A 25644-nucleotide genomic window follows, 5' to 3' on the forward strand; every position below is an offset into this window, starting at 1 on the left:
TCTCCAGGTTTATCTGTCCCCTGTCAATCTGGTTGCTTTATGTGCAATTCCCTATCTGCAAACAGCAAATCTATTCTGCTACTTGTACAGTCCTAAATTTTTGGTATCATCTTTACTTCGTTTTGTAGGCCAGATAACCCAGTAGAAAATATTGCAATGTCCATGTTTTAAATGAATTTAATTTCAATTCTTTGTTCTCTTTTTTCTGCTTACACCTTAAGGAAAAGCAGCCTGTGCCCCTTTCCTAAACTACTAAATGAATTTCCAATGCTTCCTCCATTGTCTTGCTTGATTTCACAAATTCATCCAGTTCTCAACCAGAGTGATTTTTTTGTTTGTTTGTTTGTTTGTTTGTTTGTTTTTGAAATACAGCCTGTGAAGCTGAACTTGTAGTCTCCTGTGTCTGCTTCCCAGTTCCTGGGCTTCCAGTTATGCACCACAACACCTGGTTCTGGTTTTGTTGTTTTTGAATTATTTATATATTGTAGACATTAATCCTCTTTCAGATTTATAGCTGGTAAAGATTTTCTCCCATTCCTTAGATTATCTTTTCACTCTCTAATTGTTTCTTTGCAGGGCAGAAGCTTTTTAATTTCATACAATAACATTTGTCAACTCTTGCTATTACTTCTTCTGCCATAAATCCTTTTCCAAACATGCTGGTCTATGCCTATATCAAAAGCGTTTTCCTATAGCAGATTTCAGAGTTTCATGTTACATGAAAGGTGTTTGATATTATTTTTCTACAGGGTGAGAGATGGGGATGTAGTTTTGTTGTTCTACATGGGGATATGAAGTTTTCCCAACAATATTTGTTGAATGGGTTTTTCTTTTTTCACCAATGTACGTTTTATGCATTGTGGTTAAAAGTAAAATAACTGTATGTAAGGGTTTTTGCAGTATTGGAAGGCCAAGGAATGCCACAAAAATCACACCATGCAACAGACCTCACACAAGGGATTTATTTGGAGGGGAGAAAAAATGACTGCCTATGAGTAGGGATGTGTGTGAAAAAGAGGCAGGGAAGGAGGAGGAGAAGGATGCTGACAGTGAGTCCTTGAAGTCTGGGTAAGGGATGAAGGAGCACCTGGTTCTGGAATGTTGATGGTTCTAACACTGTAGCTATAGATTACATCTGAGTCCTCTCTTCTATTCCGTTGGTCTGTGTCTATTTCTGTGCCAGTACCACACCTTTTTATTTCTTTTTTTAAACCATGTCTCTGTAATAGAGTTTGAGGTCAGGATTTTTATACTTCTAGTATTGTTTTTCCTGTTAGGAACTACTTTGCTTCTTAGTTTTTTCTACATTCATATAAATTTAGAATTTTTTTCTAGTTCTTTAAAGAATGTCATTGGGAATTGCACTGAATTTCTGAATTGTTTCAGGACTACAGTTCTATTTGCAATATTAATTTTGCCTATTCATGAGGATAGGGGGCTTTTTTACATCTTCTAGTGTCTTCTATTTCTTTTTTGTTTGGTTGGTTCGTTTTGGTTTTTGAGACAAAGTCTCCCTAGGTAAACCAGGCTGGCCCGAAAGTTGCAACAATACTCTTTCTGCCTATTGAGCTTTGGAATACAGATGTAATGTATGCCCAGCCCTATTTAGTGTTTTAAAGCTTTGTGGTAGATGCCTTTAATCTCCTTATCTATATTCCTAGGTATTTAGTTGTTTTATTTGTTTTTGAAGCAATTATTTGTTGTATTGTTTTCCTGATATTTCTCCCATGTTTTTTGTTGGTATATTGAAAAGCTGCTGGCTTTTGTATGGGCTTTATATCCTGCTACTTTGCTGAAATTATTTTAGATTTCAAACAAAGGATCATATCACTTACAAATAAAGATCATTTAACTTCTTGCTTTACATCTGGCTTCCCTTTTCTTTCTTTCTCTTGCTTTTTTCCTTTTAAGACATCAAGAACTACATTAAATAGGAGTGGAGAAAATAGACATCCTTTGTCTCATCAATTTTAGAGGAAATACTATTTTCTCCATTTAGTATAGTGCTGGATAGAATTTTCTTGTATAGAGCATTTATTATGTTGAAATACATGCCTTTCATCTCTAGTTACATCAGGATTTAAATTTATCATAAAAGATGTTGAACTTTGTCAAAGACCTTTTCTGCATACATTGAGGTGACCCTGTGATTCCTGTCCTTGCATCTATGTGCCATATCACATTTATTGACTGAATATGTTGAGCCATCCCTGTATCATCCCTGGAATGATGCCAATTTGGTCCTGGTATATGACATTTTAATGTGTTGTTGTATTTCACTTGCAAGTATTGTATTGAAAATGTTCACATCCCTGTTCATCATGAAAATTTGCTTATAGTTTTCTATAAATAGAAATTGAATCTTTACTCAGTTTTGATATCAGGATTATGGTGGTCTTATAAAATGCTTTTGGTAGTATTGTTTCCCTTTCTCTTTTATGAGATGATTTGAGGTACATTGATGTTAGTTCATCTTTAGATGTAGAGTTCAACATTGAGTTCATATGTTCTTGTATTTTTACATGGTTCTTATTTTTAGCATTATCAGGTATGAAATTGCCCCACATTTATACTAGACTTGGAGAATGGTGGGAAATGAACACACTAATTCTCCATTAAAAAAAATACTCTACCTCTTTTTCGAGACATAGTTTTGAAATAGCCAAAGGTTCACCAATTGAACTAAGTTGGATGGTATTGAGTCTGAGGGATCCACCTGTCTCTATTGCCACAGTCCTCCAATTCCAAAGCTATGTCACCTTAGCCAGCATTTTTACATGATCTCTTGGGATTGAACTCAGGATCTCATGCTTGCAAGATAAGCACATCACCAATTTCCAGCCCCATAGTAAACAACAGAGTCTCACTATGTAGCTCTAGCTGACCTACAACTCACTATGTAGACCAGGTTGCCCTTGAACTCACAGAGATCCTCTGCCTCTGCCTCCTGAGTGTTGGGATTAAAGGTGTGTGCCATCACAGCCATCTTATAGTAAAAAACTATTAACAGACATGTATTAGGTTGCTTTCAGGATTTCTTCAATTTGAAAGCTTTGTTACTATCTTTATTGAACTGAATTTCTACGTCCTCTGCTTCTTGAATTCTCATTATGCTCTGTGCCTTCATCTCCCCTTCCTTCCTTTCTCCCTTCCTTCTTTCCTCCTTTCCTTCCTTTTTTCTTCCCTTCCTTCTTCCTTCAATTCATTTCTGCCTTCATCCTTCCTTTTTGTGTATTGTTTTGAGCTCTGGGGATTGAAGCTAGGACTTTGCACATGCTAGGCATGAACTTTACCACTCAACTATATCACTAACTTATTATTTTCTATTTTCCTGCTTTTTGTTTTATTTATGTTTCAGACAAGTGCTCATTATGTAGACCAGGCTGAGCTAGAGCCCACTACATAGCAAAGATTAGCTTTAAGCTTGCAATTTGCCTCAGGCTCCTGGGAACTGGGTTTATAAGTATGTGCCACCACACCGACTATAATTACCACAATATTCTAATTATATTTACTTACAACTGAAAGTGACATTGTGACAGCTTAAAGGGAAAAAATTAGGAAGCCAGCCATACTGGTTCACATTGGTAATCTCATCTACTTGGGAGGCTGATGTAGGGAGATTATAAATTTGAGATCAAGTAGGCAAGTTAGTGAGACTATCTCAAAAAGTAAAGAATATTAAGGATGAGGCTCAGTGGTAGAGCACTTCCTGTCATGGACCAGGTCCTATATTTAATCCTCAATATGGAGAAACCAAAAAGGAAGAATGTTCAGCAAGATTTTTTATCAGGTAAGGGTGTTTGTTCTGAATGAAAGCCTGGTGACACCCCCCCACACACACACACACACAAACCCAGGTATGTTACCTTACATCTGTAAACCCAGCATTCCCATGATGAGAAGAGAGATACACAGAAGACTCTCCTGGCAGCTATGAGTCAACTATCCAGGAGAGACAGAATAGTACATACAAAAAGGAGAGCTTGTCTTAACAATGTGGAAGGAGAGAAGTTGTTAGAAGACCTCTGAGGGAGGATCCTCCCTTCAGAGGAAGGAGCTAGCTCGAACATCTCCCTGGCTCTTGTATCCACCAGAGAGTACTTCAACCAGACTCTGATTTTGAAACCTGTAAGAGACAGTATCTGAAGCTCTCTCTCATAAGACAGTAACAGGCAAAAGGTGAAATTATGGACCCAGAAGAAAGAAGAAAACCCAAGTCTCTTGTTGAAAGATTTATACAAGTTTTTCAGAGATCTGAAGCACAAAATATAGAAACCTCATTTCTGCTCTGGTCAGGAATTGCTTCTTGATATAAATATATTTATGCAGAACAGCGTAGCTGGTTGAGATGCTCCATGTCTAAGAATTATAAGTATCTGCACAAGTCTTTGAAAATTATTCTGGGAAACAAATAGAAAGACAAAATCCCTGAATCTTGTCTCACAGATAGAATCTTTGCAGACACGAAGGCATAACTCTTTTATTTCTTGAGTTGTGCTGTTGTTGTCCTTGTTGTTTATAACAGGGTCTGGTGTAGCCAGGTTTACTTTGAACTCATTGTATATTCAAAGATGACCCTGTGTAGTCATTTTTTTCTGTCCCAACAGCCAGCTCCCAAATAACAACACAGAAACTTATTATTAATTAAAAAACCTGGTTTAGGCTTGTTGCTACCTAGCTTTTACTACTTAAATTAACCCATTTTTATCAATCTACATTTTTGTCTTGTGGCTTTATTATCTTAACTCTATGCTGCTCATGCTGCTTCCCTACCATCTGGCTGGAAACTCCTTGAATTTCCCTTCTTCTCAGCATCCTCTTTGCTTTTTGGAAGGTATCATCCTTCCATCATGACAGAGAAAGTATGATTGAATACATGGCAGCTGGGGCATGTGGCTGGGATGCCTCAAATCTCAGAGGATAGTTAAGCAGAAAGTGGGGATGCTTGTAGCTGAAGTTATCTTATTCCTGCCCGGCTCCTGAGGCCCTGCGGTGCCTTGGACTCAAGTAAATACACACAGGCTTATATTAATTAAAACTTTTTAGCCATTACCTCAGGCTAACTATTGACTAGCTCTTATACTTAAATTAACCCATAATTCTTATTTATGTTTATCCACATGGCTTGGTACTGAAAGGGAAAAATCAGTAACCATCTTGAGAGACGCTTCCCCCTCCCCTCCTCCAAAGGTATTTGCTGACCATCAGTTTTAGAAGTGATCAGAAATTGAACTTATAAGGCTGAGACAATAAATCTATGTATCCTGGACTTGGCAAAACAAGATATGGGGAGTAATGGACTCAACTGACCAGAAGTTGACCTTAGAGGAGTGTAGGACTGCAACAACAAATCTGAATGTGTCAATAAAAGAACAACATAGGGAATAAAAATTTATGTCTCTATAGATACCCTGAATCCTGTTAGCAATTAGTAAACTTATACTTACCTCACCCCTAACCCCCTCATCCAATCTCAAGCTGCATGTAATCTTTTCCTATATAAACCCCTTAAAGTGAGTGGCAGTTCTCCACCCGCTCTGTCAGATTTAGGATTCGGACCAAGCTTGCTTGTTTTGTTAATAAAAACACCTCTGTGTGCTTGCATCGGATAATGGCTCTGTGGTGGTCTTGCTTGGGAGTCTTGCAACCTGGGTACAATAGTACCTTTTCCCAGTTCTGCCTTCACATCTTGATTTCTCTGTGTCTGGCTGGCAACTCCTGACTCAGCCTTCCTGTTCCCAGAATTCTCCTCTCTCTTTGTCCTGCCTATACTTCCTGCCTGGCTACTGGCCAATCAACATTTATTTATTAATCACTCAGCAACACATTCACAGCATACAGAGCAATATCCACAGCAGATGTGCTTCTCATCTGGCTTTCTCCTTTCCCCCACCTCAAAGGATGATGCCATCTACACTCAGGGTGGGTCTTCCCACCTCAGGTAATCCTCACAAGAAAGATCCTCACAGACACCCAGAATTGCATCTCCTAAGGGATTCTAAATCTAGTCAAGCTGACAAGAATAACCATCACAGCTACATAGTAGGTTCAAAGCCAGCATGGGGGCAGGGGGAGCTAGGCATAGTGGTGCACGCCTTTAATCCCAGCACTCAGGAGTCAGAGGCAGGTGGATCTTTGTGAGTTAGAGGCCAGCCTGATCTACACACTGAGTCCCAGGACAGTCAGAGCTACCTAGTAAGACCCTGTCTTAGAAAACAAAACAAAACAAAACAAAAAATAAAAGGGCAGGGAGTAAATCTTGGGCCGCATGATTAGTAATATAAATGATGGATCTAGAAAGAGGCCTCAGTATTTTTGAACAAGATTTGTGGCTCTGATGTTAGTAGTAAATACAGCCAATATAATAGGAAAAGGTCATCTATGGGTATATATGGTTTTTTAAAATTATTTATTTGTTTGTTTGTTTTTGTCTGAGAAAGAAAGGGAAAACAAATATCATTAGTCCTGAGTTGTGATGTTGAGGGAAACATACTGTTTTCTCTTCCATTGTGTTTAGCTTCAGACGAAAGATACTGCAAGCAATTTACACAAGGAAGTTCCCTCAACAGTTGCTATCTAAAAATTCCCTAGACTGATTTCTCCTTGATGCAAATGATGTGATGGGGAAGGGGAATCTCAGTTTACCAAGGAGGAATAAATGTATAATTGGATATAAAGTGACACAAGATGATGGGAGAATTTGTCACAGGCTTTGTTGACAGTGGCCTACTGACATACAGATGCTGCGTCTTATGGAGTTACAAGGAATCAGACAATCATGAAGAACATCAGAATGAATGTAGATTCTAGTGTAAGTAAGAGGCTTTGTCAGTTAGGGTGGTGTGGTGGTTTGAATAAAAATGGCCTCCATAGGCCCAGAGAGAGTGTGTGGCCTATTAGGAGGTGTGGCTTTGTTGGAGTAGATGTGGCCTTGCTGGAGGAAGTATGTCACTGTGGGGACAGACTTTGAGGTCTCAGACTCTCAAGAAAGGCCTAGTGGCTCAGTCTTTTCCCGCTGCCTGTGGATCAAAATATAGAACTCTCAGCTCACATCTGCCTACATGTCACCATGCTTCCTGTCATGAAGATAATGGACTAAACCTCTGGAACTGTAAGTCAGCCCTGGTAAATATTTCCTTTAGAAGAGTTGCCTTGGTCATGGTGTCTCTTCACAGCAATAGAAACCCTAACTAAGGCAGGTGGCAGCTGACACCACTGCACTGGAGCATTGGGGCATGCCTGCTCTAAGAGGGTCTAATCAGCATGAAACATGCACTGCATAGATCTGAGAGGAAAAGGGCTGCTTGACTTCTGAAGCCTAGAGCTTGGTGAAACTTCTGTGAGATGTCATTCTCCTTAGAGAGTTTGGAATCTAGATAGAAAGTAGGAAATATGGGATTGAAGAGATGGCTCCATAGTTAAGAGTGCACGCTACTTTTACAGAAGCCCAGAGTTCTGTTCTCAACCCCCACATTGGGTGCCTCATACCCACATGGAACCCATTTCCAGGGATCCAACTCCTTGGACTTCATGGGCATCTGCACTCATGTTCAAAAACCCCGCAAAGAATAACACATGATTAAGAATAAAAATAAATACAAATCTTTAAAAAAAATAAAGTAGGAAGTTTGAGGTTTGGCCTGGGGTTATTGAACAGAAGCACTTCCTTATTACATTACATAGTGACATTAAACAGATTTGCTTGTGATTCAGAAACTCAAAGGGCCTGGTGGATATTCAGTGGGCCTGATGAAGGGGTTTTTTTTTTTTTTTTTTAAACAGCCCCAGCTATCCTGGAACTCACTATGTAGACCAGGCAGACCTGCCTCTGGCTCATGAGTTCTGGGATTAAAGGCATAAGCCACCACACCGACATGTGTGAACATCACAATTAAATTAAAGAGAAAGTACACATATTTATTTTGGTAAATGCTAACTGTTCACATTCACAGTGTAATCTCTTAGCCCACTATGCAGAAAGTAGGAAAAAGCTAGAATTCCATGCAGTACTTTACAGGGACAGAGCAACCCTCCAGCATCCAGCATAGTGAAAGGAATTGATGGTTTTTATTTCCCCCACAGAGCACAGTGGAGGTGTTGATTCCACAGTCTGGGACAAGAAGGGATAAAAATGAACTTAGAACAGAAATGTGGAGATTATTTTCCCATGTTATTTTGCTCAAGATATTTAAAACAAAATAAGTTGAAAGCCATGGTCTTGAGAAAAGCAATCTCAAAAATAGCCAAGTGAACACAAGAGGGACAGGGGAGAAATGACTACAACTCACTCCCAGGGATTGGAGAAAATAATAAAATATTAAAAGAAAGAATTTTAAAAAGATTGGAATCAATTGGTGGTTTTTTGTATTTTCCACCTCCTTCATCCTCCTCTCCTCTGTCTTCATCACCTTCATCCCAATCCCCTCTTCAGTATCTTCCCATCCTCCTCTTTCTCCTCCTCCTCCTTCTTCCCATTCTCCTTCTTCATCTGTCCTCCGTTTTCTAAGCTATTGATTATGAGGGAAGGGGTCCTCCTAACATATAACTAGCTACATGTCAGTCTGGCACATAAGAAGAGAAATAGGGTCAGTAGAGACATAGTCATAATTTCTCTAACCAGAGAGTGGAAAAAGTCACACCATTAAAGTCATTAAAACTTCCAGTTCCTAATCTGCTTCAGCTGTGAGTACTCTTGGGGTGTAATTGAGATTGTTTTCCCACATGGCATATTCAACCCACATGAGGCAGGAAGACTGGGGAATTTGAGACCAGCTGCACAACACAGTGAGAAGCTGGAGCAGGAGTTATAACTCTGCAGAGTGCTTGCCTGGCACAGAGGACATTAGCTTGATCATCATCCCATAAACTTGGTGTGGTGGTGCACACTCAGCAATCAAGAAGTGGATGCAGGGGCTTTAGAAATGAATCAGTAGTTAAGAGCATTTGCAGAGGACCTGAGTTTACATACCCACCTACCCATTTTGGGTGGCTCATAACCCTCCTAGAGAATCTGAGGACCCAAGAATCTGGCCATCAAGGGCACCTGTAGGGATGTACAGAGAGAGAGAGAGAGAGAGAGAGAGAGAGAGAGAGAGAGAGAGAGAGAGAGAAAATAAATAAATTTAAAAATGTATTTTTAAAATAAATAGAAGCAGGAGGATCAGATGTTCAAGGTTGTTGTGGAATAATCGTTTTGTAAACTGTGAAGATTTGTCACTTGGATTGGTTTAATAAAAAGCTGAATGGCTAATAGCTAGGCAGGATGTTTGGGGCAGAGAGGATGCTGAGAAGAAGGGGTAGACTCAGGGAGTTTCCAGCCAGATGCAAAGGAAGCAGATGGAAAGAAAGCAGCATGGGCAGTATAAAGGTAATAAAGCTATAAGACAAAAAGTAGATTGATAAAAATGGGTAAATTTAAGTTGTAAGAGCTAGTTAGTAACAATTCTGAACTATTGACCAAGCTTTTATAATTAATAATAAGTCTCTGTGTGGTTATTTGGGAGCTGGCCAGTGGGACAGAAAAATCCATCTACACAAGGTCATCTTTGAATATACAATGAATTCAAAGTAAGCCTGGCTACACCAGACCCTGTTATAATCAACAAGGACAACAACAACACAACTCAAGAAATAAAAGATTTCTATCTATGCAAAGATTCTATCTATGAGACAAAATTCAGGGATTTTTGTCTTTCTACTTGTTTCCCAGAGTAATTTTCAAAGACTTGTGCAGCTTTATAATTCTTTATAATTCTCAGTCAACTATGCTGTTCTGGATTTACATATTTATATTAAGAAGCAATTTCTGGGGCTGGAGAGATGGCTCAGAGGTTAAGAGCACTGGCTGCTCTTCCAGAGGTCCTGAGTTCAATTCCCAGCGACCACATGGTGGCTCACAACCACCTGTAATGAGATTTGGTGCCCTCTTCTGGCCTGCAGTTATACATGCTGTATACATAATAAATAAATAAATCTTAAAAAAAAAAAAAAAAGAAGAAGAAGAAGCAATTTCTGGCGGGCAGCAGTGGCACACGCCTTTAATCCCAGCACTCAGGATGCAGAGCCAGACATATCTCTGTGAGTTTGAGGCAAGCCTGGTCTATAGAGCAAGATCCAAGACAGGCACCAAAACTACATGGAGAAACCCTGTCTCAAATTAAAAACAAAAAACAAAAACAACAACAAAAAAACCCAACCAAATAAACAAACAAAAAACAAAGGAGTAATTCCTGACCAGAGCAGAAATGAGGTTTCTATATTTTGTGCTTCAGGATCTACCGCACCAGATCTCTGAAAAACTTGTATAAATCTTTCAACAAGAGACTTGGGTTTTCTTCTTTCTTCTGGGTCCATAATTTTACCTTTTGAGAGAGAGCTTATGAGAGAGAGCTTATGATACTATCTCCTACAGGTTTCAAAATCAGAGTCTGGTTGAAGTACTCTCTGGTGGATACAAGAGCCAGGGAGATGTTCGAGCTAGCTCCTTCCTCTGAAGGGAGGATCCTCCCTCAGAGTGTGTGTGTGTGTATGTGTGTGTGTGTGTGTGTGTCATCAGGCTTTCATTCAGAACAAACACTCTTACCTGCTAAGAAGGGACTGAGGGAATAAAGAAGGGAAGGAAGAGGAATGAAAGGAGGAAAGAAGGAAGGTAGAAAGGAAGGGAGGAAGAGAGAGATGGCGGCACAGAGCATAATGAGAATTCAAGAAACAGAGGACTTAGAAATTCAGTTCAGAGCGGGCAGCAGTGGCGCACGCCTTTACTCCCAGCACTCAGGAGGCAGAGCCAGCTGGATCTCTGTGAGCTCGAGGCCAGCCTGGTCTACAGAGTGAGATCCAGGACAGGCACCAAAACTACACAGAGAAACCCTGTCTCAAAAGAAAAAGAAAGAAAGAAAGAAGAAAAGGAAGGAAGGAAGGAAGGAAGGAAGGAAGGAAGGAAGGAAGAAAGGAAGGAAGGAAGAAAGGAAGGAAGAGAAAAGAAATTCAATTCAGTAAAGGTAATGCCAAAACTTCCAGGCTGAATGAATCCTGAAAGCAACCTAATACATGTCTGTTAATAGTTTTTTACTATAAGATGGCTGTGATGGCACACACCTTTAATCCCAACACTCAGGAGGCAGAGGCAGAGGATCTCTGTGAGTTCAAGGGCAGCCTGGTCTATATAGTGAGTTGTAGGACAGCTAGAGCTACATAGTGAGACTCTGTTGTTTACTATGGGGCTGGGAATTGGTGATGTGCTTATCTTGCAAGCATGAGATCCTGAGTTCAATCCCAAGAGATCATGTAAAAATGCTGGCTAAGGTGACATAGCTTTGGAATTGGAGGACTGTGGAAATAGAGACAGGTGGATCCCTTAGACTCACTGCCAGTCAACTTAGTCTAAGTGGTGAACTTCTAACTATTTAGAGACTATTGTAGCAAGAATCTTAAAAGTTCTTATTAATAAAATCAAACCTGAAGCCAAGTATTGGGGTGAACACTGGAAGACCAGAGAGACAGAACAAGCCACAGCTAACCTCACCTGGCCAACTTCTCAGCTGGTCTTGTTTCCTCAGACTGGAGGCCTCTGTGTCCTCATCCCAACGGTTCTCAGCTGAACTGTGCTGCTAGAAGGCCTGAATGCTTAATCAGCCAAATGCTTCTAGTTTCTGGTCCTCACGCCTTATACACCTTTCTGCTTTCTACCACCACTCCCTGGGATTAAAGGCTGGCTTTCTGGGATTAAAGGCTGTGTCACCATGCCTGGCCGTTTCCAATGTGGCCTTGAACTCACAGAGATCCAGAGGGATTTCTGTCTCTGGAATGCTAGGATTAAAGGTGTGAGTGCCACCATTTTCTAGCCTCTGTATCTAGTGGCTGTTCTGTCTCTGACCTCAGATAAGTTTATTAGGGTGCACAATATTTTGGGGAACACAATACCACCACAGACTATGTCTCAAAAAAGAGGTAGAGTTTTTTGTTGTTGCTGTTATTGTTTGTTTTTTTTTAATGAAGAATTGGTGTGTTCATTTCCCACCATTCTCCAAATTTAGTATAAATGTAACTGATGGCTCTGGAGCAATTTCACACCTGATAATGCTAAAAAATAAGAACCACATAAAAATAAAAGTACATATGGACTCACTGTTGAATTCTAAAGATGAACTAACATCAATATATCTCAAATCATCTCATAAAATAGAAAGGGAAACAATACTACCGAAAGCATTTTATAAGACAACCATTATCCTGATATCAAAACTGGGTAAAGACACAAAACAGAAAATTATAGGCCAATTTCTTTGATGAACATGGATGTGAACATTTTCAATACAATACTTGCAAGTGAAATACAACAACCCATTAAAATGTCATATACCATAACCAAATTGGCATCATTCCAGGGATGATACAAGGATGGCTCAACATATTCAGCTAATGTGATATGGCACATAGATGCAAGGACAGAAATCACAAGGTCACCTCAATGTACGCAGAGAAGGTCTTTGACAAAGTTCACCATCTTTTGTGATAAACTAAAACACTGAAGAAACTAGAGATAAAAGACATGTATTTCAACATAATAAATGCTCTATACATGAAAATTCTATCCAGCATTATACTAAATGGGGTAAATAGCATTTCCTCTAAAATTAAGATGGGACAAAGTGTGTCTTTTTTTCCACTCCTATTTAATATAGTTCCTGATGTCTTAAGAGCAAAAAAGCAAGAGAAAGAAATAAAAGGTAAACCAGACATAAAGGAAGAAGTTAAATGATCTTTAGTTCTAAGTGATATGATCCTATGTTTGATATCAAACATAATTTCAGCAAAGTAGCAGGATATAAAGCCCATATAAGAGCCAGCAGCTTTTCAATATAACAACAACTAACATGGTGAGAAGTATCAGGAAAAGAATCTCATACATAATTGTTTCAAAAACAAAATAAAACAACTAAATACCTAGGAATATACATAAGGAGATTAAAAACATCTACCATTGCAGTTGCAAGTTTTCCTGTGTCCCACCCGGCCGAAGGTTGGGACAAATCTCTCCCACACAGTCCCGCAGCCTTTTATAAAGTAATCGCACAGAGGCTTAATATTATTTATAATTGCTCAGCCATTAGCTCAGGCTTATTACTGACTAGCTCTTACACTCAAATTAACCCATAATCCTTATCTATATTTAGCCAAGTGACTTGGTACCTTTTCTCAGTTCTGCCTTGCCATCTTGCTTTCTATGTGTATGGCTGTGACTCCTGAGTCTTTTCCTCTTCCCAGCCTTCTTCTCATCTGTTTGCCCCACCTATACGTCCTGTTTGGCTACTGGCCAATCAGCATTTTATTTTTTTTTTTTTTTTTTTTTTTTTTGGTTTTTCGAGACAGGGTTTCTCTGTATATCTTTGCACCTTTCCTGGGACTCACTTGGTAGTCCAGGCTGGCCTTGAACTCACAGAGATCCGCCTGGCTCTGCCTCCCGAGTGCTGGGATTAAAGGCGTGCGCCACCACCGCCCGGCCAGCATTTTATTTATCAACCAATCAGAGCAACACATATTCACAGCATACAGAAAGACATCCCATAGCACTTCCCCTTTTCTGTCTAGTCAAAAAGGAATATTTTAACTTTAATATAGTAAAATTACATATAACAAAACAGTTATCAAGCAAGAGTTATAAGTACCATATCTAGTCCATTTGTATTTGGCAAAATTAAAGAAAATATTTTATCTATCCTATATTTGTGAGTCTAAAGTTTCATATCTAATTTATCTTTTATCATAACTAAGGAAAGCTATAATTATAACTATCTAGTCCTCAACTATATCAAAGACCCCAGAAGGATATAATATTAGCTAAATAAACAGGAAGTGCATTTTAAGCAACTCCCCCAAAATCTAGAATGACAGAGATAGCTGCCTGCCTGGACAGTTATCCAAAGTTCCTCTGCAACGTTGGGGCACCTTTCTTCAGCCTATAGGCCTAGAGTCTCTTAGTCACTTCTCTTTGTGTCCTGTAGAATGTCTGGCAGTTTCTTCTGTGAAGCAGGAACCTGAAGGACCATCTCGCCTTGCAAAGTTCAGTATTCACCTTCCTATGGGTCCTGCATATCCAGTTTATGCAACATACTGTCAATCAGTCGACGCAAGGGCACTTTTTTTGCCCAGTGGCTAACTTTTGCCACAAAGAAAGCAAATTCCATAATGATTTTCTTCAATGTCCATCATCCTCCTGAAGTAATTGGTGCTGCCAAGAGTAGACGTGTCTCATTGTCCAGAAAAGTCTAAGTTTTTAAAACATTTTAAATGCCATATTCTGTATGTCTTTGAAGTGTTTGAAGATTACCCACCTAATTGAATTATATCTTTATATACCTAAAAAGCTTAACTAACATGACTATAAATTTGATTACCATAGATGACTAATAATCTGCATTTCTTAATTATACATTACAATTTTAAATGAGCTGCACAAACATAATACTTTAAACAGGAGTAGAAATATACATTCTATATTTAAATAAAATAATATACAGTATAACAAAGTTAACTTTATATTTGTATCAATAAACTAAATCCATTGCAATGTAAAATATTTTATGCAAGTTGTTGCTCTTTAAAAGTAGATTCAGGGGGCTGGAGAGATGGCTCAGAGGTTAAGAGCACTGACTGCTCTCCCAGAGGTCCTGAGTTCAATTCCCAGCAACCACATGGTGACTCACAACCATCTGTAATGAGATCTGGTGCCCTCTTCTGGCCTGCAGTCATACATGCTGTATACCTAATAAATAAATAAATAAATAAATAAATAAATAAATAAACCTTTTAAAAAGTAGATTCAGTAATCTACCCTTTTATCCTATGTATAGCCTATATGTAGCTAGAGTTTTCCTGACTGGCCCACGGTCAGGGCAAATCTCTGTCATCTGCCAGTCCCACAGCCGCTCAGACCCGACCAAGTAAACACAGAGACTTATATTGGTTACAAACTGTATGGCCGTGGCAGGCTTCTTGCTAACTGTTCTTACAGCTTAAATTAATCCATTTCTATAAATCTATACCTTGCCACATGGCTCGTGGCTTACCGGCATCTTCACATGCTGTTTCTCATCGTGACGGCTGGCAGTGTCTCCCACTCAGCCTTTCACTTCCCAGCTTTATTCTCCTCCTTGTCCCGCCTACACTTCCTGCCTAGCCAATGGCCAATCAGTGTTTTATTTATTGACTAATCAGCAACACATTTGCCATACAGAACATCCCACAGCACCTATATAGCTATATCATACCCCCCTTTCCTCCTTTAGAAAGAGATTGACCATGACCAATAACAATTTGTAACCAACAACCTACACAAAGACAAACATCCATAATTCATTTTTTTTTTTGGAATGTGGGTGTAGTTTTCTAGGCTACTTCCCACTGATTGTGGGCACTGGTAGTGTTATGGGGATCCTGAGAAAATTCGAGACAATGGTCAAGTCCTGGGAAGACCGGCTATAACCTTTGTTGATAGGTACCATCTATTAAGGTTCAGCAAGTCTGGCTTAATCAAACCTGATGTATCTTAATCTGTAACAAATCCATAGCCTCTTGCTTCCTGTGGAAACAAAAACAGAGCCTCTTTTCCAAAGAAACATATCCTGAGATCCAAATTTTGAAGTCAAGATACCTTTAAAATATATATAGGTTTAACTGAGCAGCCTTTACAATCAAATGTCTTTTTGCAGTTAAAAATCCAAAGACAATATAATCCAGACTCTCCATATGATTTCCATCTTTACGTGACTTATTTTTTATATTACTTTACTTTTATTGTCTCTTTAAAGACTTTATTTTTCAAAACTCTTTCTTTCTTTCTTTCTTTCTTTCTTTCTTTTGGTTTTTTGAGACAGGGTTTCTCTGTAGCTTTGGAGCCTGTCCTGGAACTCACTCTGTAGACCAGGCTAGCCTCCAACTCACAGAGATTCACCTGGCTCTGCCTCCTGAGTGCCGGGATTAAAGGCATGCGCCACCACCACCTGGTCAATCTATTTCTTTATATAACTTCATATATTCCCTTTTCTCTCTCTTTTAAGCCTATGTACATTTTTCACACACTGTAAATAGTTTAGAGGTTTATTCCATCTGAATCTGACTTATTGTGAATCTATTGCTTTAAACTGCAGTGGCTAGTACTGAAGCGGAAGCCTTGGCTGCTGACTTAGTCTACTTCAGCTTTCCAATATGGCAGAGGTAATTCACAGCCAGCTGTGAGAGCCATGTGCACCACTAACTCTTGGAAGCAGTGGGTCTATGCCTCCATCAAAGCAGCATGTAGCCCAGAAACCAATATTTGTTGTCTGTACTAGCAAAAGCTAAATCTACCATGCAGTGTGCTACATGGCTTGGAGGCACCACTGTGTACTGTGGTGGGAATCCTCCATGCTGAAGTCAAGCCCACACACCACTGCAAACCCGCCATACAGTAGCTCATAGCTTGCCTGAGAGACACAACTAGAAAGCTGTTTTTAGCTCTGTTTTAGAATCTTCTTTTTCAAAGCTTTCTCAGGTTTTAGGTGGAAACTCTAGCCCCATGTTGGGCAGCCAAAATGCAGTTGGAAGTTTTCCTGTGTCCTGGCCTGTCAGCGGTCAGGACAAATCTCTCCCACTCTCATCCCCCAAGTAAGCATACAAAGGCTTATATTAATTATAATTGCTTGACCATTAGTTCATGCTTATTACTGACTAGCTCTTACACTTAAATTAACCCATAATCCTATCTATGGTTAGCCAAGTGACCTGGTACTTTTTCTCAGTTCTGCCTTGTCATCTTGCTTCCTATGTGTATGGCTGGTGACTCCTGATTCCTTTCCTCTTCCCAGCCTTCTTCTCATCTGCTTGCCCCACCTATACTTCCTGTTTGGCTACTGGCCAATCAGCATTTTATTTATCAACCAATCAGAGCTACACATATTCATAGCATACAGAAAGACATCCCACAGCATACCATAAAGCTTTAAAACATTAAATAAGGCTGGGCATTGTGGCTTACATCTGTAATTCAAAAATCAGCAGGCAGAAGAAGGAGGATTGTTGTAACTTTGAGGCTAGCCTGGTTTACATAGTTAGACCTTGTCTCAAAAACCAAAACTAACCAACCAACCAAACAAACCAGAAATAGACACTAGAAGGCGTAGAAAGGCCCCCTATCCTCATGAACAGGCAAAATAAATATTGCAAATATGGCTGTAGTCCTGAAATAAATCTAGAAATTCAGTGCAATTCCCAATGATATTCTTTTAAAAAAAACTAGAAAAAATGTAAATTTATATGGATGCAGAAAAAAACTCCTAATAGCCAAAGTAGTTTATAGCAGGAAGAACAATACTAGAAGTGTTAAAATGCTGATCTCAAATTCTATTACAGAGAAGAAATAAAAAAGTGTGGTACTGGCACAGAAATAGACACAGACCAGTGGAATTTAATAGAGGACTCTGCTACATAATTTATAGCTATAGTGTTAGAACCACTGACATTCCCCAAGGGCTCCAACATCCCTGACCCAGCCTTCAAGGACTCAGCACCAGCATTCCTGTCATCACAATTCGACACATTTCCACTGTGCCATGGCTCCATATGCTCATGCTCAACACTATAAAGTCCCTATAAAGTATGAGACATTACCCCTACCTCTCTATCTATCTATCTATCTATCTATCTATCTATCTACCTATCTCTCTTTCTCTTTCCTCCTTCCCTTCCTCCTCCCTTTTCATCCCCACTCAGAAGCAGTCTTTTTTGCCCCCCTCCAAATAAATCCCTTGTGTGAGGTCTGTTGCCTGGTGTGATTTTTGTGGCATTCTTTGACCCTCCAATACTGCAAAAAAACTTTACATACAGTTATTTTATTTTTAACCACAGTGCCTAAAACACACAATGGTGAAAAAAACAAAAACCCATTCAACAAATGTTGTTGGGAAAACTTGATATCCTCATGTAGAACAACAAAACTATATCCCCATCTCTCACCCTGTAGAAAAATAATATCAAACACCTTTCATGTAACATGAAACTCTGAAATCTGCTATAGGAAAACGCTTTTGATATAGGCATAGACCAGCATGTTCGGAAAAGGATTTATAGCTCAAGAAATAATAGCAACAGTTGACAAATGGGAATGCATGAAATTAAAAAGCTTCTTCCAAGCAAAGAAAACAATTAGCAAGTGAAAAGATAATCTAAGGAAAGGGAGAAAATATTTACCCCTATAAATCTGGAAGAGAATTATTGTCTACAAAATATAAATAATTCAAAAACAACAAAACCAGAACCAGGTGTTGTGGTGCACACCTGGAAGCTCAGGAACTGGGAAGCAGACACAGGAGACTACAAGTTCAGCTTCACAGACTGTGTTTCAAAAACAAGCAAACAAAGGATCATCCTGGTTGAGAACTGGATGAATCTGTGGGAATCAAGCAAGACAATGGAGGAAGCAATTGGAAATTCATTTAGTAGTTTAGGGAAGGGACACAGGCTATTTTTCCTTAAGGTGTGAGCAGGGAAAGCAGTGCAAAGAAATTGATTTTTAAATTCATTTAAAATACACATTGCAATATTTCCACTGGATTAAATCTGGACTACAAAATGAAGTAAAGATGATACCAAAAATTTAGGACTGTACAAGAAGCAGAATTGATTTGCTGTCTGCAGATAAGAAAATGCACATAAAGCAACCAGATTGACAGGGACAAATAAACTAGGAGATGAGACTTCTCTGGGCTGGAGAAATTCATATGGGAGGTGGTCTTAAATGGCATTTAAAACCTTGGAAATGAATAAAATTACCAAAGGAATGATTAATTATAGACAAGAAAGAGAACAGGACTGATCCTGGCCCCTCCAGTGCTCAGTGATCTCATTAGAGCATACACCTAGAACACAGTCTCTGCAGTTCTGAGCATGTGTTTAGAAGGCTGGTAGACCAGGGACTTTTCTGTGCACAGGAATCCTCTGGACATCTCAACAAGATTCAGAAAAATTCAGGTTTGATGACAAATGCTTTTAATCCCAGCACTCTGGGCAGAGATAGATGCCTCCTCTCATAGAACCTCTCTGAGATCAAGGCCAGCATGGTCTACATGTACAGCAAGTTCCAGGTCAGTCAAGGCAACATAGTGAGACTGTTTCAACAAACAAACAAACAAAATGAAAGAAAATCCCAGAAATGAAAACAAAACACCTAGGAAGTCTGGTGGAAAGCCAATAATCTCTGTATTTATAACAAACTGGGTGCAGAGGCAGCTGTTATTCAGATTCTGGAGATGCAAGGAATGTAGACAAGGAGCTCCTAGGCATCCTAGATCCATCAGCCTCATTTATGTCATGTTACATAAATAATTCCTGTTGCCAGGTATGGTGGCTCATATATGTAATTCCAACAGTCCAGGATGGGGAAAGAGGATTGCAGATATTTCAAAGCCATTCAGATTTTTATTAATTACTTTTTTTAAATTGTGTGACAAAATATCCAGCAGAAGCAACTTAAAGGAAGAAAGATTTACTCTGATTCATGATTTAAGAAGGTTCAATCAATCTCAGCATAAGGTGTGATGGAGTAAATGGCAGCAGGGACATGTGGCTGGGATTCCTCAAACTTCAGTAGATCAGGAAGTAGAGTGGAGGCATCCTCTCATCTGGCTTTCTCTTGTTCTTCCTTTTATCCTTGGGCCCCAGGGTGGGTCTTCCATCCTTAATTAATCTCTGGAAACACTCTTACAGATGTGACCAGAACTGAATCTCCTAGGAGATTCTAAATCCACTCAAGATGGCAATGAAGTTTAACCATCACAGCTACATAGTGATTCCCAAGCCAGCCTGGGACACAGTGTGAGATGCTGTTAACAGAGAAACAGAAAAAGGAAGTGTGAGTCCTGTGCTACATACTGAGCAATCTAAATGAGGGATCTGGAAAGAGTCCTGAGTATTTTGGAACAGGATTTATGGCCACTGATGCTAGTGGTGAGAACAGCATCCATGAAGAGTTTTATACGGACATTCCATTTTGGGGAGAGGTTGAGAAAGAGAAGGAAGAATATACATTATCAGTCCTGAGTTGTCATGTCAACAGATTTGTATTGTTTTCTCTCCCATGAGGTGTAGCCTCAGACAGAAAATACAGTAAGAAAATAGACAGAAAATAAATAATTACATAGAGTCTCTGACTGACTGCTATCTGAAAATTCCCTAGGCTGATTTCTTACTTTTAAGTATAAATAATGGAATCCAAATCTTTATCATTTAAAAACAGAGGAATTTAATAAAGATATTGGAGGGTTGGTGATTATTTTGTTTTGGAAAAAGCCATGAACCAAATCTGAGGCTTCATAGCTAGGAACAGAACTGACAAGCCCATCAACGTCACATCCCTTAAGGATCCACCGAGCACAGGAATCACTGACACCCTGGAGCTGGTCTCTGTTGGACAGCTTTCCTGCCACTCATGGGAACTGGATGTGCCAATGTCACCCCAGCCAAATTCATTTATGCAGCTCCAGCTTTTCCTTATCACCATGTGCTGAGTCAAGGTCCAGCATGTGGTCATTCAGCTGGTGGAGCCGAGGACTACCATGTGGTGCTCAGCTGCAGGAATGTTAGGAAAGTGACAGAGGGACTTGCTCTCTGTCTCCTTTCTGTACACTTACTAGGTTTTCCCTTAATGTATAAGGAGAGTTCAAGAGCCAGGACAAGATGGTAAAAGGTGGAAATACAATGATGAAAGTAGATTCCTGGAAAAGTTACCTGAGGAACTACATCAGAGGACATAAATAGACTGACGGAGATCCAGGATAATGATGCTGTAGAGTACCCCCATAGCCCAGACTTTAAAACGTATTAGCACAGCAGAGGCAGGTGGATCTCTGATATTAAGGCTAGCCTGGTCTACATAGTGAGTTCCTTGTCTTTAAAAAGAACAAAACAAAACAAAAAACTGCTAGTACACTGAGTCCCAGGTTAGGTAAGCACTCACACAAAGGTGTGTTTCATAGTAACATAACAGCAGATGAGCACATATCCATCTAGGGCTTCAACTCATGGAAAACCCTCAGACACCAATCCCCTCCCTACCTGAACTTTTCTTCCTCATGATCACAATGGCAGCCACAGCTCCAGTGACCACAACTCCAAGAAGAACCACACCAACAGTCACTCCAATTGTGGGCCAAGGAGGTGGTGGCTCTGGGAAGAGAGAGTAGAGTTGAGAGGCCCTAAACCCCAGCTCAGCACTGATCCCACTCAGGGTCCCCAGAAGGTCATTTGTTTTGCTTGACAACAGGCTCTGTGCTCACACCCCTCCTTACCCCATCTCAGGGTGAGGGGCTCAGGCAGCCCTTCATGTTGCACATGACATGTGTATCTCTGCTCCTGTCCATAAGGTACTACCACAGCTGCCCACTTCTGGAAGGTTCCATCTCCTGCAGGCCTGGTCTCTATCACCTCCATGTCCTGGGTCTGGTCTTCCCCATTCCTCTCCCAGGTCAAGGTTATCTCAGCTGGGTAGAATCCCAGAGCCCAGCATCTTAAGGTGACACCACCTTCAGGTCTGGGTTGATAAGTTACATGTGCCTCTGGAGGGTCTGAGGAGAAGAGTTGGAAAATTTAAGCGTTTTATATTTTTTTCTGGGTACTTAAGTAGTATTCATGTGCCTATCCTGGCAATGCACAGGAGAATCAATATGTGTGTGGGTGTGTGTAGGGGGGGTTGTGTGCAAACCCCACACAAGCTGTCTACACTCAGGCACTAGTATAATCTATTCCTTGGAAAAGGAATCCTCCCAAGTTTCTCACCATGAAAAGGGGATTTCTGGTCCTGACTTGGGTGGAGGGATGAGAGATTCATCATCACTTGAGTCAGACCTCTGAACACATTGAGTGTGGGCAGAAAACAGCCTCTGGGACGCCATGGTCCACAATGGGCTGGAGACTGACCAGGGCTGCTGTTGGTTATTTCAGGGATGTTCTTTTTTTGTTTGTTTGTTTGTTTTTGTTTTGTTTTGTTTTGTTTTTGTTTTTCGAGACAGGGTTTCTCTGTGTAGCTTTGCGCCTTTCCTGGAACTCACTTGGTAGCCCAGGCTGGCCTCAAACTCACAGAGATCCGCCTGGCTCTGCCTCCTGAGTGCTGGGATTAAAGGCGTGCGCCACCACCGCCCAGCTCAGGGATGTTCTTTATGTGGTGATACATTGTGTCCCCCTATATATTGTATACCCTAATAAAACTTATCTGGGGTCAGAGATCAGAACAGCCATTAGATTAGACAAAGAGGCCAGAAAATGTTGGCACACACACCTTTAATCCTATCACTTGGGAGGCAGAGATCCATCTGTATCTCTGTGAGTTCAAGGCCACACTGGGAACAGAGCCAGGCATGGTGGCACACACCTTTAGACCCAGCACTTGAGATCTCATATCTTGCTTGGAAAAAAAACACAAGCCTTTAATCCCAGGAAGTGATGGCAGGAAGCAGAAAGGTATATAAGGCATGAGGACCAGGAACCAAAGGCTTTTAAGCTTTTAGGTTTTTTAGCAGCAGTTCAGCTGAGATCTGTTTGGGTGAGGATTCAGAGGCTTCCAGTCTGAGGAAAAGGAATCAGCTGAGGAGTTGTGAGGTGAGGTCGGCTGTGGCTTGTTCTGTCTCTTTGATCTTTCAGAATTTAACCCAATATCTGGCACCAGGTTTTTTATTTAATAAGGCCATTTAAGATTGATGTTACATCTTTCCTATCATCCCAAGAGACCCTAAACTGTCTTGAGAGAGGGGTGAGTCCCGGGAGAGTCACTCTCTGATGTTGGGTCAGGAAAACCAGGACACTCCTTTCCCTGGATACAATACTGAGAGAGCTACAGTATTTCAGCTGGTCCCATTTTCCTCTCTCCTAGGAGGCATGCGCCCTACTCCAAGTGCAGAAGGAGGAATTGTTTCTCAGGCCCTCTTACCTGAGCGCTGCAGAATCTCCTTCCCTATCTCCAGGTGTCTGAGCAGCCATGCAACACACCGGCCCTCCAAGATGAGCCTTGTTTCCTCTGCTATCTTTTTTTCCTCCCACCTTCGCTGGGCGATCTGAGCCGTCTTGTCAGCCACAGTCCAAGTTCTCATGTCCTCGTTCAGGCTAATGTAATCACGGCCATCAAAGGCATGTCTATAGTGCCCGCGGAGGAAGAGTCGGTCTGGACCCACGTCGCAACCAATGAAACACTGGAAGGTATGAGAGCCTGCCGCCGCCCCCAAAGTCAGTCCCATCCACAGGGCCCAATCCACCCAGAGAATTTCCACCTAAACTGAACAGGGAACCGGGTCTCAGTCCTATGCTTTCTTGGGCCCAGGGTCTCTGCGGAACTGCAACCTCGGACCAAACCTAGAATCTGGGACCTTGGGCGACTTGGGCCAGCCCAGGGGGACATGTAGGGGTTACTCACCGTCATTGCTCTGGTTATAGATCCGGAGTGCAAATCGCACGTTTTCTCGGGCCAACTGGGAGTAACTCTCCAGACTTATTCTCTCCCCCTCCCAATAATCCCTCCCCATCTCCTTCGCCCATGGCACGCGCGGCTCCAACTTAGTAGCCACGTCACTTTCGAAGCGCAGGATTTGCGTGTCGTCCACGTAGCTAACGGCGAAGACTTTGAGACCTTGGAGACCAGTTGGAGACGCAGTCGTGGTTACGAAATACCGCATCGAGTGTGACCCTGGGGGAGGTGCGCAGTGAGACTCCCAGGACCAAGGGCAAGTGCGCAGGCTGGGAGGGGATCAAGGCTCAAGAATCGGAATGCGGGTGGAGAGGGCTGGGAGGATCTGGGTGGGTGATGAGAAAGGGTTTTTGGGATGCTCCCCTGGCCGGGCGCCCTACTCCTCCCAGCAGAGGACCTTTCCTTCCTGACCCACACTCACCAGCGCCACTGTGGGTCTTGGTCTTAGTCAGAGGCAGAAGTATTGAGAGCAGCAGGAGAGCTGGACGCTGCACTGCAGCCCCCATCCTTGGTGTCTGGAAAACCTGGAGAGATTGAGAACTTGTTCCTCTCTCTGTGGAGTTTATAGCGTCATAGTTTGTGCGGAGATACCACAGTGACTGTGTGTGGCTTTCTCCAGAATTCGGACGTGCAGTGGGCGTGAGAACATGTGTCCAGATAGAAGGACAGGACAACTGATACAGGTTGAAGGCTACAGAAAGGAATTCCTGGGCGATGAGGGAATTCCCAACCTATGACTTCCCCACCTCAAACACCTTAAAGGCAAAACCTCAGACCAGGGACTCATGGAGACCCCTTCCTCCTGTAATTGGAGGTCTTTGAGTCCTGTTCAGGAGGTGTGTTGAGATTATGAATGTTTTGGTTTCAGGATCTCTTATTTGTGCTTATACATTATTAAGCACCTCAAAGTTTTATGTAGGTTAATTCCAAGGATATTTACCGCGTTAAAAGCTGCTCATGGTGGCCAACATCTGTAATTCCAGCACTTAGGAGACTGTGCTGAGGCAAGAGGTTTGACATGAGTTTAAGGCCAGCTCACCCTACATGACACTGACATTTTAAAAAAAGATTTATTTATGGGTGTGTGCGTGTGAATTTGTGCGAATATATACCATATGTATGAGGATGTCATGTAAGTCAGAAGAGGCAGTCAAATTCTCTAAAACTAGAATTGCAGGTGTTTGTGAGCTGGGTGCTAGAAACTGTCTGGGGTCATCTACAAGATCAGTAAGCACTCTTAACCACAGAACCATCTCTTCAGTCCCTTGATACTTTACTATAAAAAAGACTTTTAAAAAGTGAGACTGCCCTTACATTCTGCAAGTAAGTAGCAGTGGTGGTGAAGAATGCAGTAACTCCTGGTTAGTTTTTCACAGCCTTGTTCAGACTAAGGTGTCAACCGATTAACTCAGTGTCAAGCACACCACAGTAAATATGGCAAGTAAATCTGAGAGGCATAAAAGTATTTTTGATGTAATACTCCTCACAAAAGTGTCTCAGTAATTTCATGGGTTCTACCCAGCCTCAAACGCTATTGGTTTTTGTTGGTCTTGGAGGCACATGACTTATTTCTACCATTCAAGGGGCTGAGACACCGGGGCTTCCAGGATTTGAGGAATGGCCTGAATTCTATAATTTTTGTGTGTGTGAGAGGGAAAGAATGAGGAATGTTGGGGAATAGTAAATGATTTTTAGAGGAAGTCAATGTGGTTGGAGAACATGTAATTGCCTGTTGTGCCCAGAGAACAGATGAGTTTGTAAATGGTTTGAAAATTATTTTCTTTTGGAGCATTGGATGGGACTAAAGTAGATGATGATGGTATGTGGCAAAAGTCTGACCAGGATGCTGACACTCTTCTTGTCATAAGAGACTCTTGATAGAACAGAGGGGGAAGAACAGAGGTAATTATTTTCTCCTCTTGTGATTCAGGGTATTAGGCAGGTTAGGGGAGAGAAGAGTAATGTCCTGTCCAACATCAGCTCCTAACTTCCTTTATGTAAAATAACCAGCATGAGGCTGCAGAACTGCACAGCCTTGGGTACAGTCATCACTGGCATCTGGCTACCAGCTCCCTGCTGCCCTGTACATGGCAGGCTGGCATTAGGCCTGGGCGAGTGAAGCATGTCTGCTGGCACCTTGTGTTGCAGAGAGAACTGAG

General features: G+C 41.1%; 1 protein-coding gene across 1 annotated transcript; it reads right to left on the reverse strand.

Annotated features, from left to right (window-relative positions):
* Positions 1-19812: 19812 nt before the first annotated feature.
* Positions 19813-23991, reverse strand: LOC131893753 (patr class I histocompatibility antigen, A-2 alpha chain-like). Its single transcript, XM_059243849.1, has 6 exons — positions 23907-23991; positions 23435-23704; positions 22955-23185; positions 21321-21596; positions 21088-21198; positions 19813-19856 (listed from the first exon to the last, which is right to left on the reverse strand). The coding sequence occupies exons 1-6, from the start codon at positions 23989-23991 to the stop codon at positions 19813-19815; spliced, it is 1017 nt and encodes a 338-aa protein (XP_059099832.1).
* Between the last annotated feature and the right edge of the window lie 1653 nt (positions 23992-25644).

The sequence above is a fragment of the Peromyscus eremicus genome, chromosome 16_21, assembly GCF_949786415.1.
Source record: "Peromyscus eremicus chromosome 16_21, PerEre_H2_v1, whole genome shotgun sequence".
NCBI lineage: Eukaryota > Metazoa > Chordata > Mammalia > Rodentia > Cricetidae > Peromyscus > Peromyscus eremicus.